General features: G+C 51.6%; 1 protein-coding gene across 2 annotated transcripts in view; it reads right to left on the bottom strand.

The window, feature by feature from the left end:
* The window catches only part of LOC115093386 (sterol 26-hydroxylase, mitochondrial-like), a 67,971-nt gene that overhangs the window by 1,393 nt on the left and 49,545 nt on the right, over positions 1-17,033 (bottom strand). For both annotated transcript variants that reach the window (XM_029605039.1, XM_029605040.1), the window contains exons 6-8: positions 3,729-3,895; positions 866-947; positions 192-392 (exon numbers count right to left, since the gene is read on the bottom strand). In XM_029605039.1, coding sequence (XP_029460899.1) covers positions 192-392; positions 866-947; positions 3,729-3,895 — 450 coding nt within the window. The remainder of the gene's footprint in view (positions 1-191; positions 393-865; positions 948-3,728; positions 3,896-17,033) is intronic.

The following is a 17,033-nucleotide window of genomic DNA, read 5'->3' as shown; positions in this document are numbered from 1 at the left end:
GGGGTCCTGAATGCAATCTGCTGTGATGGAAAGCAAAACCAATGTGGCGGGAGAGTCCTGGGAGAGGATCCGAGGCGCCGCCGCACCACAGGGTCACCGAGCGGGCCAGGTCTCTGCACCCCCCGGGACCTCTTGAGCGTGGATTCATTGAGAAGGACTCGGGCTGGGGAGGGGGGACGGCGCTCACTCACCCTGCAGAGCGCCAGGTGCATCTCCAGCTCGGCGATCCGGCGCCCCACGCAGGCGCGCACGCCGTAGCCGAAGGGGATGGAGCTGAAGGGGTGGTGCTTCATGCCCCCGTCTCGCAGCCAGCGCCCGGGGAGGAACCTGCTCGGCTGCGGGAAGTTGGCCTCGTCGCGCGAGATGGCGTAATGGCAAAGCACAAACTGGGTCTGCGGAAGAAAGAGCGGGAAGGCGGAGGTCAGAGGTAAGGTCAGACGCAGAAAGGAAACGTGTGTGGAAACGTCTTGAGGCCTAACTGCGGCGTGGAGGAGAGGAGGCCAACCCCTGAAATAACCCCACGGAGGCCACGGGTTTAAATGCCACCTTGGTCCCTGCTCACTTTGGAGGGAGACAGAGTGAGTTGCTCCTGTTATCTGAATAGCGGTGACAAGGGATCAGCTCGAGGTCCCAGGGCATCGTATCCCCGGCTTCACTGCCCCACACCGTCTCCAGGAACTGGTGCAGGCACCGACTCACCGGTGCTGTCACATATGGGGGGGGGGCATGAAGGGACACCGCCCTAGGCACCAGGCTGGGGGGGGGGGGATAAGGGGGCCTGTCACGCCACCCTGTTGAGTGAGTCAGGGGATGTCGAAAGCAAAGCCTTGCTCAGGGCGCCACTGTCTCCGGCACTGCCACTCACCTTCTTTGGAAAACAATAATCCCCAATGACTATCTCCTTCTCTACAGCGACTCTGGAGTTAGCCGGGACAACAGGGTAGAGCCTGGGAAGGGACAACGAGAAGGGCCAGGGGCCCAGTGTGGCATTAAATGATGGAGCTGACACACGGGACATAGCGAGGCCCTCACTCATACAGCTGGCAAATGGATTAAGGGAAGCGCGGCATTAACTGATGGAGCTGGCACATGGGACATAGCGAGGCCCTCACTCATACAGCTGGCAAATGGATTAAGGGAAGCACCGCATTAACTGATGGAGCTGGCACAAGGGACATAGTGAGGCCCTCACTCATACAGCTGGCAAATGGATTAAGGGAAGCGCGGCATTAACTGATGGAGCAGACACACGGGACATAGGGAGGCCCTCACTCATACAGCTGGCAAATGGATTAAGGGAAGCGCGGCATTAACTGATGGAGCTGACACACGGGACATAGGGAGGCCCTCACTCATCCAGCTGGCAAATGGATTAAGGGAAGCGTCGCATTAACTGATGGAGCTGGCACAAGGGACATAGTGAGGCCCTCACTCATCCAGCTGGCAAATGGATTAAGGGAAGCACCGCATTAACTGATGGAGCTGGCACAAGGGACATAGTGAGGCCCTCACTCATACAGCTGGCAAATGGATTAAGGGAAGCGCGGCATTAACTGATGGAGCTGACACACGGGACATAGGGAGGCCCTCACTCATCCAGCTGGCAAATGGATTAAGGGAAGCGCGGCATTAACTGATGGAGCAGACACACGGGACATAGCGAGGCCCTCACTCATACAGCTGGCAAATGGATTAAGGGAAGCGCGGCATTAACTGATGGAGCAGACACACGGGACATAGCGAGGCCCTCACTCATACAGCTGGCAAATGGATTAAGGGAAGCACCGCATTAACTAATGGAGCTGGCACAAGGGACATAGTGAGGCCCTCACTCATACAGCTGGCAAATGGATTAAGGGAAGCGCCGCATTAACTGATGGAGCAGACACACGGGACATAGCGAGGCCCTCACTCATCCAGCTGGCAAATGGATTAAGGGAAGCGCCGCATTAACTGATGGAGCTGACACACGGGACATAGGGAGGCCCTCACTCATCCAGCTGGCAAATGGATTAAGGGAAGCGCCGCATTAACTAATGGAGCTGGCACACGGGACATAGGGAGGCCCTCACTCATACAGCTGGCAAATGGATTAAGGGAAGCGCGGCATTAACTAATGGAGCTGACACAAGGGACATAGTGAGGCCCTCACTCATACAGCTGGCAAATGGATTAAGGGAAGCACCGCATTAACTAATGGAGCTGACACAAGGGACATAGTGAGGCCCTCACTCATACAGCTGGCAAATGGATTAAGGGAAGCACCGCATTAACTAATGGAGCTGACACAAGGGACATAGTGAGGCCCTCACTCATACAGCTGGCAAATGGATTAAGGGAAGCGTCGCATTAACTGATGGAGCTGGCACAAGGGACATAGTGAGGCCCTCACTCATCCAGCTGGCAAATGGATTAAGGGAAGCGCGGCATTAACTGATGGAGCAGACACACGGGACATAGCGAGGCCCTCACTCATACAGCTGGCAAATGGATTAAGGGAAGCGCCGCATTAACTGATGGAGCAGACACACGGGACATAGCGAGGCCCTCACTCATACAGCTGGCAAATGGATTAAGGGAAGCGCCGCATTAACTGATGGAGCAGACACACGGGACATAGCGAGGCCCTCACTCATACAGCTGGCAAATGGATTAAGGGAAGCGCCGCATTAACTGATGGAGCAGACACACGGGACATAGCGAGGCCCTCACTCATACAGCTGGCAAATGGATTAAGGGAAGCGCGGCATTAACTGATGGAGCTGGCACAAGGGACATAGCGAGGCCCTCACTCATACAGCTGGCAAATGGATTAAGGGAAGCGCGGCATTAACTGATGGAGCAGACACACGGGACATAGCGAGGCCCTCACTCATACAGCTGGCAAATGGATTAAGGGAAGCGCGGCATTAACTGATGGAGCAGACACACGGGACATAGCGAGGCCCTCACTCATACAGCTGGCAAATGGATTAAGGGAAGCGTGGCATTAACTGATGGAGCTGGCGCAGGACACAGGCAGTGTGGCAGTCACTGGGGGAGAAGGGACACAGGCAGCACAACAGTCACCGGTGGAGCAGACACACGGGGCACAGACAGCGTGGCATTCACCGGTGGAGGAGGGACACGGGCAGCATGACATTCACTGGTGGAGCAGGGACACAGGCAGCGTAGCAGTCACCGGTGGAGCAGACACACGGGACACAGCATGGCATTCACCAGTGGAGCAGACACATGAGACATGGGCAGCGTGGCAGTCACTGGTGGAGCAGGCACATGGGTCATGGGCAGCGTGGCAGTCACTGGTGGAGCAGGCACATAGGACACGGGGAGCGTGGCAGTCACACGGGTCACGGGCAGCATGGCAGTCACTGGTGGAGCAGGCACATGGGTCATGGGCAGCGTGGCAGTCACTGGTGGAGCAGGCACATGGGTCACGGGCAGCATGGCAGTCACTGGTGGAGCAGGCACATAGGACATGGGGAGCGTGGCAGTCACCGGTGGAGCAGACACACGGGACACAGTGTGGCAGTCACTGGTGGAGCAGGCACATAGGACATGGGGAGCATGGCAGTCACCGGTGGAGCAGGCACACGAGACACAGGCAGCACGGCAGACACTGGTGGAACATTAATGACTATCCCCCACTCCTCAGTGCTGTTCCCCCTCCTCTCAATGCTGTATCACAGGGCCCCATCGATGTGTTCCTTCTCCCCCCAGTGTTGTACCGTAGGGTTTCCTTAATGATGGCCTTGAGCAGCGGCATTCTGGCGATCTCCTCCGTGGTGGGCATCTGGTCACCGGGCACGACGCCCATCACCTCTTGGTATAGAGAGTCCTGGATCTCCGGCTCCTTTGCCAGGTGATGCAGGGTCCAGGTCAACGTGTTGGAAGTCTGAGAGGCAGAACGGAGTCAAAATGAGTAAGTGAGCTTCCTCCCTCCTCACTAAGGTCAGAGCCTGGCAAAATTTTGCCGAAATCATTCTCAGCTTGCGGCATCCTCACTCTGTCTTAATGTCCGGGCCAGAGGGGATTTTGTCTGTCCATTTCTGTCCAGCAATTTCTTCCAGCTCAGTCACAACCAGGACCCTTCAGTCCCAACTACCCGGGCGTCCTCCCCTCCCCTCCCCAGTCAGTGCACTGACAGCTCTTGTCCGGGGGCCACGCGCCAGAGCTCCTTCCACAGCCCCTGCAGTCGCGGCACCTAAATCTGGCCAGCGGGCGTCACACCCTGGAGCGAGGACCATGACTCCCTCTCCCCCCCTGTACTGCCGCGAGTTACCGGATCAGCCCCAGCCAGCGGAGGACGCGGGCATCGCCCAGTGCACGAGCTCCCAAAACTGCGCGAGTTCTGGAAGGCGGTGCAGAGAGGTGAGGGCCCCCCCCTGCCTAAAAGCGACAAAACTCTGACACTTCCAGAGAGGCAGAGCCACTAAGTGACCCTGGTTTGCGACTTGTGCTCCGGAGCAGAGAGGTACTGGCAGGTACCAGAAGGCACTGGGTCAGAGGACTGGCCCGGCGTCTCCCTGCAGCGGCTTCTCGGGGAGACATCTGTCAGGGAATAATTGGGCTGCCGGAGGGTGCAGCTGACTGCTACAAGCAGGGGCGGCTGAGACAATCTGCTGCCTGAGGCGAGAGTGCCCGGCCTCCCCCATCCCAAAGCACAGCACAGGACAGGTTCCCGCTTGGAGTCTGGGAAGGGGGAGAACGCAGAGCTGAGGGGTCCCAGAGTTTCAGGGGTAAAATTCCTGCCAGACCTGCCCCCCCGGAGATGGAGGAGTGGTGGGGGGTCCGTGTGCGGTGCACTCCCTCAGGCCAGTGCAAGGGGCATTAGGAGAACCTTACAGCCTGGAGCCAGTTCCCCCCTCTCCACACACGATTAAATGTTATGCATTTATTTTACAATTTCATATTAACCACTTCCCTGACCCGGTAAGGGGGATTTTACATGGGAAAGGACATGCAAAGTACAGTCTTCTGAGATAAAACCAGCACTCACACCGTGTACTGCTGTGCGGCCAGCCAGACAGCCCTGCAGAAGTGACACCTGGCACCCGTGCAGTATTGCAAAGCACGTCGGGCGAGGGCTTGGCCCTCAGAAAGCCATGCGTAAACCAAACTGCAATTACTATAGCCAGAACCGAGTTTTTGGGTGGCCCAAGGTTAACCTGTGTGGGCTGTAGGCGTGCAGGTCTGAGTCCTGATAAACAATGCCTCAGCGGGCACCCTGCCATGGCTTTCTAAATAGTCTACAACAGCCATCATGCAAAGTTTACCTCCGTTATTTCAAGCACTTACCAGCATTTACAATTCATCTGTTTTCATTTATTTTATATTTATTGCAGTTTATAAATAGACAGGAATATCGTACAAAAAGCAAAGAAAACAAGTATCAGATCCAATCAACCATGTCCTCAAACAAATATCAATGCATTTTTTCATGAATCCTCTTTCTAGAAAGGCAGAGATCACTGTAACTACAATAAAATAGCAATAATCATAAGAGCCGGGTGCAGACCACATAGCAACCCAACATGAAAAAAAAAAAAAAAGAGTATAATTCTGGTATCACCCCAGCAAAAAAAACATGCTCCACTGCTAACATTTTGTGAAGTAACACAAACCCCTGCAAAATAATAAACCCACCCAGCACCTGGCCCTACCATCTCACAGCGCTGACTCTCAGGACTCGAGTAACAGCAACCTTATGAAAAAGCAGCAATGCAAATAGTACACCAGGCCCTAGAACATTAATACACCTCCTACTGGGAAAAGAGAACAAGCCAGACTGCTACAAATCCCTACAGAGAAACTACACACGAGCAGCAATACTGCACCTCAGTCACACACAGACCGACGCTTACATAACACAGAAATTAGGGACTGCAAATTAGAAACAGAACCATGCAAACAAATCCAAAATAACCTGGGAAACCAGACTCTGAAAGAGCAAAATAATAAGAAAGGCACAATCCCAAAGATGGCAGATTCCAATTGCTAAAAGCGCAAAATAATTTTTTTTTTTACCTTTGTTGTCTAATCTTTGTATTTTACTGATTGGTTGGTCCCGGTCTCTTTTCTCCACTTTCCCCATGTCAGACTTTTCCTAATTCTTTCTCCCGGGTTACTCTTCTCTTTCTGTTTCTTCTCTCTCCTCTTCTCCTCTTCCCTTCCTCCCTCACACACAGACCACACATACTCATGCTTTCTCTCACAGACTTCCTCACACACACAACCTCTCACTCTCACATGCTTTCACATACACACAAGCTCTCACTGTCTCACCCAGCCCCCCAGGCTCCCATTCTTACAAACACACTGAGGCTCCCATTTTCAGACACACCCTCACCCCCAGGCTCCCACTTTCTCACACACACACGCCACACATACACTCCTGCTTTCTCTCTCTGACTCCCTCGCGCACACAAGCTCTGACTCCCACACCCAAGTTCCCATCCTCATGCACACACCCAGGCTCCCGCTTTTTCACACACACACACTTACCCCTCCAGGCTCCCACCCTCACACACATGCACAAGCTCCCATTCTCACACACACACACACTCATAGGCCTCTTCTTTAGCCACCACCAAACCCCTTCTGCTGCTGCCATGGGGATGGGATCCTGTGAGGGCCTTTCTGCTCCGGTCCTCTTCTTCACTACCACAGGGCTAGGATCCTACAATAAACTTGCTGCTCGGACCCTCTTCTTGGCCACCATGGGGAGGGGACCCCTGTGAAGGCCTTGCTCCAGCAGGCCTCTTCCGGCAGCCCCGATTGGGTGGGCCACGGAGCCACGGGGCCTCCTTCTAGCTGGTGGGGAGTGGGAACCCTGCCATTGTCATTCTTCCACGCCAGCCCGGGTCTTCCTGCCGGCGGGGTTTAGGAACTTCGCTGGCCTTAGAAATTAAAAGTCACAAGGAAGCGGCCGCTGCAGGGGTTTTTGGTGGGGGCTGGGGCAGCAATTGCTGCCGCTCCCAAAACTTTGCTGCCTGAGGTGGCCGCCTCACCCCGCCTCGTTACACAACCGCCCCCGACTACGAGGCTGCAAGTTTCTGTGGCAATGGGTGGGCGATTTGTAGCCACCTTTGCGTAAAGCTTCCTGTGGCTGCCCCTCAGTCCCGTGGCTTTTCTGTCTTCTCTGCTTTCTTGGCCTCACCCTGCGCCGCACGATCTCTCCTGAGAAGCGACGGACGAGAACAGAGCGGAACCAAATACAAGAATAACAGCAGCAGGAGGAGAAGGCAGGAAGGCGGAGAGCGGGACACAGGAGCTCGGAGAAAGGCTTCCTTGCCCGGTTTCTCTTGCCGCGCGCAGCTGGCGACGAAATTCGGACTGGAAGTGGACAGGGGCGTCACGCCAGCAACTTCATGAGGAAGGCTGGAAAAGGAGGAGAAGCAGAGGTGGTAAGAAGACGTCTCCCACAGAGCTCCCAAGAGCCCAGAGCGGAGGCCTGAGGCAGCTCTGCTCTTGCGGATGGAAGACCCCCCCCCCCCCGCTGACGTCTGGGTCTTGATTCGTGCATGTGAAACATCGGGGTTGCTTCGTTTCCACACCCGTGGCACGCTCCAAGTGCCTGTCCCCCCCTGAGCTCCGCGCCTCCCCAGCACCGGCGATAATCTGCAGCCATCTCCGTTCTGAGCTCGGCAGGATTTTTACACCTAATCGTTCAGCTTCCCAAACCCGTGCATGAGGCGAGTTACAAGTCAGGTGGAGCAGGGACTTCCCTGGCTCAGCTGAGGCCCTGGAGGCTGAAGTGACTTGGTGGATAGAAGCCATTATCAGATTCTCCCACCCACCCACGCACTCAGCAGCATCCCCATCCCCTCTCTAGCATGCCCCTCTGTCTCTCCTCCCACCCCAGCGAGAATCTCCCTCCCTTCCCCTCACACACACCGTGACAGCTTTCATCCTTACCGGTGGTGGCTCCCGGGCTTCTCCTCTGTCCCTCGGCTGCCTCGCCATGCAGCACTGCACTGCTGCTTTTATCCGGGGGCAGGGAGCCTGCTGGGAAGGGCTTCAGGTGCACAGGGCCTGCCGGAAATGCATTCACGGCACCAGACAAGCAGGCACGTTGGCCCCTTGGGGGGGTGAGGAGGCGGCACTGCAAGGCACCGTTGCCTGTGAGCTGCACACGTAACGGCCGCACACCCCCCGCGCAGGGATCGGATCGGGCAGGGATAAACCAAACCCCTGCCCAATCCGATCAGTGGCATCACACCTCCCTACCCCTCCTCCCTTACCCCAACGTTATCCGCTGCTGCTGCGGGGCGAGTCTCGCAGCTCTTACCACGAGAGATCAGTCCCACGGCAGCAGGACGTTCGGTTTAAATGCGACTCCTGCTGCTGCCCATCCCCAGAACTTGGCAGGCCACCGCGGAGTCTCTCCTGTGGCAGCTGAAGAGACAGAGAGAGAGAGAGAGAGAAGGTGCACAGACCGCCAGCAGACCCCATCTCGCTGGCAGCTGAAGTCAAGGTCATGATGAGGACTATCCAATGTAACTGCTGTGGAGCCTTTATTCTGAGGGAAAGCATCTGGACACTTAGAGCTTGCCCAATTTGTGCACAACTCTCTTCCTTGAAAAAGGAGCTGTCTGAGATTAAAGATCAATTAGCTTCAATTAAAAGTAATACACCCACATTGCATTACTCAGAAAATAATTCCCCAATACCACAGAAAAACCAAGAGTCAAGAAAAGGAGATTCATTAGGCTCAGGTAGGACCCACAGTCACCCATTCTTGACAGATGGGCAGCCAACAGGTACACCCCCCCACTCAAACAGGTCATTAAGTTCTTTAAAATCCAGGAATACAGTGGGCTCTGGTAGAATTAGACCTGTGATGAGGAGACACACAATGTACCAAATGCAAAAAGAACAACAAGCCATCTCTATATTAAAAACTGAAGAAGTTCTTCAGAAAAACATTGAAGTGTTACCAGAAATGAGAGAAAAAACACAATGCATGCAGTATTTCATGATCCATAACCAAAAGAAAAATCTAATTCAGATGAATAACTCTGTCAACAGTGGCACAACTAAAAAAAGAGAGAGTGAAGTGAATAGCAAATCTCAACTAATATCTTATAAGGAGTCCAGGAAAAGCAATAACCTTAAAGAGAGTACCTGGAAGGCTATGACCACAAATGCTCATAGTTTGGGAAATAAAATCCCAGATCTGCAGGCCCTAATGGCTGAGGCACAATTGGACATTGTTGCTATCACAGAGACATGGTTCACAGAATCTCATGATTGGGATACAACAATACCAGGCTATAACTTGTTAAGGAAGGACAGAGAGGATAGAAAAGGGGGAGGTGTGGCTCTTTATGTCAGAAACAACAACCAAGCATCTGAGCTACAAGGAAGTTGGGGTAAGGAAGAAGCTCTATGGCTCGACCTAAAAAAAGATGACGGAGCATCCATTTATATTGGAGTGGTTTACAGGCCTCCAAACCAAAAGGAAGAGCTGGACAGAGACCTGGTTGAAGACATCCATAAGATAGGTAAGAAGGGAGAAGTGGTGATCGTGGGTGACTTTAATATGCCAGATGTAGACTGGAAAATCCCATCTGCAGAAACTAAAAATAGTAGAGCGATAGTGGATGCCATGCAAGTATCTTTGTTCAAACAAATGGTGTTGGAACCCACCAGAGAAGGAGCTATACTCGACTTAGTGCTCACTAATGCAGATAATGTCTCAGATGTCCAGGTGGGTGCCCACCTCAGCAGCAGTGATCATCAAACGGTATGGTTTAATATCACTAAAAGAATAGGGAAAAGAACCACAAGACCCGAGTTTTACAGTTCAAAACCCAGACTTTGAGGAAATGGGGAAGTACCTGGAGGAAGAACTTAAAGGATGGGAGAACGAGAGAGATGTGGATCAGCAGTGGACCAATCTAAAAGGAGCAATCACCAAGGCAACTGCTCTATACGTTAGAAATGTAAAGAAAAGCAAAAGAAAATTGAAACCTATCTGGTTCTCAAAGGAGGTGGCTGACAAAATTAAAGCTAAAAGAACAGCATTCAAGAAATATAAAGGATCCCAAAGGGAGGAGCACAAAGAAGAATATTTGTATCAACTGAGGGAGACAAAGAAATTAATCAAGTTGGCAAAAAGTCAAGCGGAAGAGAGGATTGCCAAGGAGATAAAAATGGAGACAAAACATTTTTCAGATACATCAGCGAAAAGAGAAAGATCCAAAGTGGTATAGTGAAATTGAAAGGTGGTAATGATCAATGTGTGGAGGGAGACGAAGAAATGGCCAGATATATTAAACGAATACTTCAGCTCTGTGTTCACTAAAGAAGACCCTGGAGAAGGACCATCTCTACACAACAAAAAACTGGTGGGAAGTGGAATAGATGAAAATCCTTTTACAGTAGAAAAGTGTGGGAAGAGCTAAAGAACCTGAAAGTGGACAAAGCCATGGGGCCTGATGGGATTCATCCAAGGATATTGAGGGAGCTCAGAGATGTTCTGGCGGCCTCCGCTGTGTGGACCTGTTCAATAGATCCCTAGAAACGGGAGTGGTGCCGAGTGATTGGAGAAGAGCGGTGGTGTCCCGCTTCACAAGAGTGGGAACAGGGAGGAGGCTGGCAACTACAGACCGGTCAGCCCTCACTTCGGTGTTGGGAAAAGTAATGGAGTCACTGCTGAAAGAGAGAATAGTGAACTATCTACAGTCCGGAGAATTGATGGACCAGAGGCAACATGGATTCACCAGGGGAAGATCCTGTCAGACAAATCTGATTGACTTTTTGACTGGGTACCAAGGAATTGGATCGAGGAAGAGCGCTCGATATCATATACTTGGATTTCAGCCAAAAGCTTTTGACACGGTTCCGCACAGGAGACTGGTGAATAAAACGAGAAGCTTGGGAGTGAGTGCCGATGGTGGTGACCTGGATTGCACATTGGTGACGGACCCAGAAGACAATGTGTGATGGTAAATGGACCTTCTCTGAAGAGAGGAGCGGTGTTTTTAAGCGGTTTGTACCGCAAGGATCGGTTGTTGGGACCGGTCCTGTTCAATATCTTTGTGAGCGACATTGCGGACGGGATAGAAGGCAAAGGTTTGTCTTTTCCGCGGATGACACTAAGATCTGCAACAGAGGTGGACACGCCGGAAGGAGTGGAGAGAGAATGAGACGGGATCTAAGGAAACTGGAAGAGTGGTCGAAGATATGGCAGCTGAGATTCAATGCCAAGAAGTGCAAAGTCATGCATATGGGGAGTGGAAACCCGAATGAACTGTATTAGATGAGGGGGAAAGGCTGATGTGCACGGAGCAGGAGAGGGACCTTGGGGTGATAGTGTCTAATGATATGAAGTCTGCGAAACAATGCGACAAGGCTATAGCAAAAGCCAGAAGAATGCTGGGCTGCATAGAGAGAGGAATATCGAGTAAGAAAAGGGAAGTGATTATTCCCTTGTACAGGTCCTTGGTGAGGCCTCACCTGGAGTACTGTGTTCAGTTCTGGAGACCGTATCTACAAAAAGACAAAGACAAGATGGAAGCGGTACAGAGAAGGGCGACCAGGAAGGTGGAGGATCTTCATCGGATGACGTACGAGGAGAGATTGAAGAATCTAAATATGTACACCCTGGAGGAAAGGAGGAGCAGAGGCGATATGATACAGACTTTCAGATACTTGAAAGGTTTAATGATCCAAAGACAACGACAAACCTTTTCCGTAGGAAAAAAATCAGCAGAACCAGGGGTCACGATTTGAAGCTCCAGGGAGGAAGATTCAGAACCAATGTTAGGAAGTATTTCTTCACGGAGAGGGTGGTGGATGCCTGGAATGCCCTTCCGGAGGATGTGGTGAAGACCAGAACTGTGAAGGACTTCAAGGGGCGTGGGATAAACACTGTGGATCCATAAAGTCAAGAGGCCGCCAATGAAGAGTGGGTGACTCACCAGAATGATGGCTACTGCCTGGAGACAATACCCTTATTCAATAAACGTACACATGCTTACTGTGACTCAACATCGTTCTAGCTTCAACAGCAAGAGGAATGTGGAATAAAGGATCTGCACTCACAAAGGGGGGAGTAGCTGGCTTGTTACGGCGGTTACTACCCCAAACCAAATAAGCCTGTTACTTCTATTTCTATGCATATACAGCATAGTTCTCTGCTTCAACGGCAGGGGAGAAGAAAAACTGATACTTCACGCATATCCAGCATAGCTCCCTGCTTCAACGGCAGGGGAGAAGATAACAACCAATAAGGGCTGTATAACATAGTCTGAGTAAAACAATAAGCATGGCTGTAGCTTGCTTATTGCGGCGGTTACTACCCCTACTACCCCTAACTTATCAGCTAGATATTCACTTGGATGCAGCTCCATCACTGCTTTCTACATTAATGGTGGGGGTGGAAAGGAAATAGAACCAAGAGCTAAGAGAAACAGATAAGTATGAGAGAAAAAAGTGTGTGAAGCTTGCTGGGCAGACTGGATGGGCCATTTGGTCTTCTTCTGCCGTCATTTCTATGTTTCTATGTTTATTTATTTATTATTTATTTATTTTTAATTTTTATATACCGGAATTCCTGTATGCAATACAAATCAATCCGGTTTACAAGTAACGAAAGGTTGCCCTGGTCTGGGAGGTTAGACTGGGGTTTTTTACATAGAACATTGAACAATAACAATCAACCATTGAACATAATTACAAGGAACAGTGAAAGTAACAATAGTATTTAACAAATAAATAATATTATTATAAAATTAACATTATTCGTGTTTTGAGCTGAGTGTGTGTGTTCGCATTTTAAAAGGAACTTTAGTTGCGTATATAGTCTGCAAGTAATCGGTTAAATAATATAATAAGAAAAGGATGACTGTTAAATAGATATTGCGAATAACCAAGTCCGTGTATGAAATTAAGTGTCAATGTGTTAGTGACACCTTGCAAAGGTTGGATCTGAAAGACAGGAGGAGGTGCCTAGTTACACTCTGGGAATTGGAACGCTTGCCTGAAGAGCCAGGTTTTTAACCTTTTTTTGAACTCTGGTAGATTGGGTTCGAGTCTTATGTCTGGTGGGAGCGCATTCCATTGATGTGGTCCCGCAGTGGATAGTGCTCTTTTTCTTAGCGTTGAATTGGCGGGAGCTGCGGCTAATGTGCCTTTGTAGGCGCTTCTGATGGGTCTGGCCGATGAGTGTAGGCGAAGTTGAGTTTGTAGAGATATAGGTGCGACGTTATGAATTGCTTTATGGATGATGGTTAAGGTTTTATATATGATTCTCTGTTTGATGGGTAGCCAGTGGAGGTTGCTCAAGATGTTTCTATGTTTCTATGGGGTCATGGGGGTGTGTCTGTGTGAGAGTGAGTGCGTATATGCATAAGTACCTGGGTGTGAGAGCCAAGCTCTTGTGTGTGTGTGAGAGTGAGTGTGTGTGTGCGTGTATGTTTGAGTACCTGGATGTGAGAGCTAAGCTCTGTGTGTGTGTGTGTGTGTGAGAGTGAGTGTGTGTGTGTGTGTGTGTGTGTATGCATAAGTACCTGGGAGTGAGAGCCAAGCTCTGTGTGTGTGTTTGTGGGGTGGGGTGGATGACAACCTGGGTGGGTGACATGCAGTGGATGTGTGTGTGTGTGAGAATGAGCACATATGCATGTGACAGTATGAGGGTGAATATGCAAGTGTGTTAGTGTATGTGAGAAAGGTTGTGTGCATGCTGTGCCAATGCTCTCTCTAAGGACTGGGTTGCTGTGAGCATAAAACGGATAGGCTCTTTGCATCAAAGAAAGTAGTGCTCACAGGATAATGAAACCAAATATTTTTGCTCACAAGCAAAATCTTTTGCACACAGCAACCCAATCCTGAGAGGGAACGTGTGGCATTTGGAGTTCCACGGGGCAGTTCTGTGACCACTGCACTTACCGCCAGCCCAAACCCGGTGGCACCCTCCGACGTCGGGATAGACCCCCAAATGGATGCACAGCAGCCTGCCAAGCTCAACCTGCCTTCAACTCCGCTACTTCCTCCAGGACCTCCTGCTCCTCTTAAAGGGCCCATGGCAGGAAAATGCTAGCGGTGCCTGATGATGACATCATCAACAAAGGCCCATAAAAGGCCAGCTCAGCAGCACCTCCTTGCCTCAGCAATAGGTCAATTCCTGTTTAGTACAGCAAGTTGCTTCAGTGTACTTGGTCTTCATTCCTGGTCCTTGTCTTTGCCTTGTGGTCAGTCTTCAGTTCTTTGTTGAGTCTTTGTCTTGTGATCAGTCTTCAGTTCTTCGTCAAGTCTTCATCTTGTGGTCAGTCTTCAGTTCTTTGTTGAGTCTTTGTCTTGTGGTCAGTCTTCGTTTCTTCATCCAAGTCTTCATCTTGTGTTCAGTCTTCAGTTCTTTGTGAGTCTTCATCTTCTGGTCAGTCTTCAATTCTTTGAGTCTTTGTCTTGTGGTCGGTCTTCAGTTCTTCAGTGTCTTCTCCTGCCCACCTGTGCTGTTCCTCACCTCTCTGCCTATCTATCTGTTCCTTTTTCCCTCAGTCAGATCTTTGTTTTTGACTTCGGCTTTGACACTCATCTACGATTGAACTCTGCCTGCCACTGACCACTGCTTGACTCACAACCGTGCTTGAACGCTGCCTGCCTCGACCACCGCCTGTAACCAACCTGCCCCAGGCCCTGGCCTGTGACCCGACCTTCTCCATGGACCTCCAGTTTGCGAGCAGAGGCCCCCCACCTAAGTCCTGCCGGCCCAGCACCCAAGGGCTCAACCTAAGGGGACGAGGTTCTGGTACTGGTGAAGCCGCAGTTGGGCCTCTGTCACAGCCGACAGTGGGGACCTGCAGGTTGTGCCAATAACCTCTTGGCCGAAAGGCCCATGCCCATAACAGAACATGGCCGGAGGGTGAGCGCTTTGACTGGGGGAGGGTGGGATTTGATCCACACTGGCTTCCAGCAGTGGCCTGAGGCCTTGAAACGCTGCGTCTGCGGTCCCTGGAGCTACTTTTTAAAACCGCCTAAAAGTAGGATGAACATCGGTTTAAAACCGAATGCCATCTTGGGAAAAATGCAGGAATTTATGGGTGAAAATCGGTTTAAAGTGAGAATGAAGGACCCTGTATGTATGGTACTTCAGACTGTAACCCCAACCCGGCGTGCGTGTCCTGCACGGTCGGGGCCATAAAGTTATTTATCGTCTCTTCGGGGCAGGGACCCTGACTAGCTTTGTCTTTGCCTCTTTTCCCCTTGGCTTGGGGATGAAAGGTTTCCTCTCGGGGTGCCAGAGCAGGGGGTGGCTAACCTCCCTTTGGCTATCCCTGGGAGCGGGGCGCTTCCTATTCGTTGTGCGCCGAGGGCCAAGTAACCACGCAGGAGCCACTGGAAGAGCGTCCGACTTAAAGCCTGTACCGTCAGCACCGGCTGGATAACGGCACGGAAAATATCGTACAGAGCCACAGTCTCCTCTCCTCTCCGATAACAACTCCTTAATCTTTTCTACCAGGCAAGGAAACTTCCCACCCGTCTGGACATACAGAGGGTGGCGGTCCCAGCGGGCAGGGAAACCCAAAATATTCCCAGGGCAACCTCTCTGCACCTCGGGAGAAGAGCACAGCAGTGGTGCCCTCCAGGCAGGACGGAGCCCAGGCCCCCAGGGAGGCCAAAGATATAACCAAGGCCAAAATCTGCCACCTTCCTCCCGAGCTGCCCCCAGAGCCCTGCTGTGAACCCTCCGAGCGGGACGTCCATTCCAGCACCTCAGGATCTCTCTCTCTCTCTCCAACGGGCCGATACTGTAAAGCGCGCCGAGCTAAGCGCACTCTTTAATTCAGTTTGGACGCGCGTCCACACCCCCTTATGCAATAATGGGTTTACTGCGTGCACAACGCGCGTCGAAACCCCACCCCCCCCCCCCCTGAAAATAACAGCGCTCGTGACATGCACGGGCAGGCGTTAATGTCTGAGCATCCTCTGACTTAATACTGTAGTGATACAAAGTCAGAGAAACCAAAAGGTAAAAAAAGGAAGATTAAAAAGAAATTTAGAAAAAAAAATGTGCCGGAGGGTCAGGTTAGGGAACGAGACCCTCAGTTTCACAAGCATCCGTCCTCCTAGCCCGTGGCTGTGCACCGTTTAAGAAAACGGATGTTCCTAAAACTGAGCGTCCGTTTTGCAAACCGGCAGACAGACAGCTTTCCAGGGGCAGGGAGGCAGCAGGGGCGCGCAGTGGTCCCCAGCGCTGCCTTTTAGCGGGACCCCTCGTTTGCATTCTGTATCGCATGCCCAGGAGAGGGGCTGTGCGCGTGATCAGAGAGCGGGCGCTGAAATGGATGCGCTTTTTTTACGACTGTATCGGCCCATGACTGCACTAACTACCAGTAACCCGAAAAGGTGCCCAGGTTACAATACATACAGACTGGGCCTGCAATGCATGAGAGGCACTCCTACCATCACCTGCCTGTTATATGTAAGGGAGGTATCCACAGGGTCACACAGAGAGTCGGTGACAGAGCTGGGATTAGAACTGAGGCACAGGGAGATAAAGTGACTCACCCCAGGGTCACACAGAGAGTCAGTGACAGAGCTGGGATTAGACCTGAGCCACAGGGAGATAAAGTGACACACCCCAGGGTCACACAGAGAGTCAGTGACAGAGCTGGGATTAGAGCTGAGGCACAGGGAGATAAAGTGACTCACCCCAGGGTCACACAGAGAGTCAGTGACAGAGCTGGGATTAGAACTGAGGCACAGGGGGATAAAGGGACTCACCCCAGGGTCACACAGAGAGTCAGTGACAGAGCTGGGATTAGAAATGAGGCACAGGGAGATAAAGTGACTCATCCCAGGGTCACACAGAGAGTCAGTGACAGAGCTGGGATTAGAACTGAGGCACAGGGAGATAAAGTGACTCATCCCAGGGTCACACAGAGAGTCAGTGACAGAGCTGGGCTTAGAGCTGAGGCACAGGGAGATAAAGTGACTCACCCCAGGGTTACACAGAGAGTCAGTGACAGAGCTGGGATTAGAACTGTGGCACAGGGAGATATAGTGACTCACCCCAGGGTCACACA

Source organism: Rhinatrema bivittatum, chromosome 6, assembly GCF_901001135.1.
Source record: "Rhinatrema bivittatum chromosome 6, aRhiBiv1.1, whole genome shotgun sequence".
Classification (NCBI taxonomy): Eukaryota; Metazoa; Chordata; class Amphibia; order Gymnophiona; family Rhinatrematidae; genus Rhinatrema; species Rhinatrema bivittatum.
This window is presented reverse-complemented; position numbering and strand designations above follow the sequence as displayed.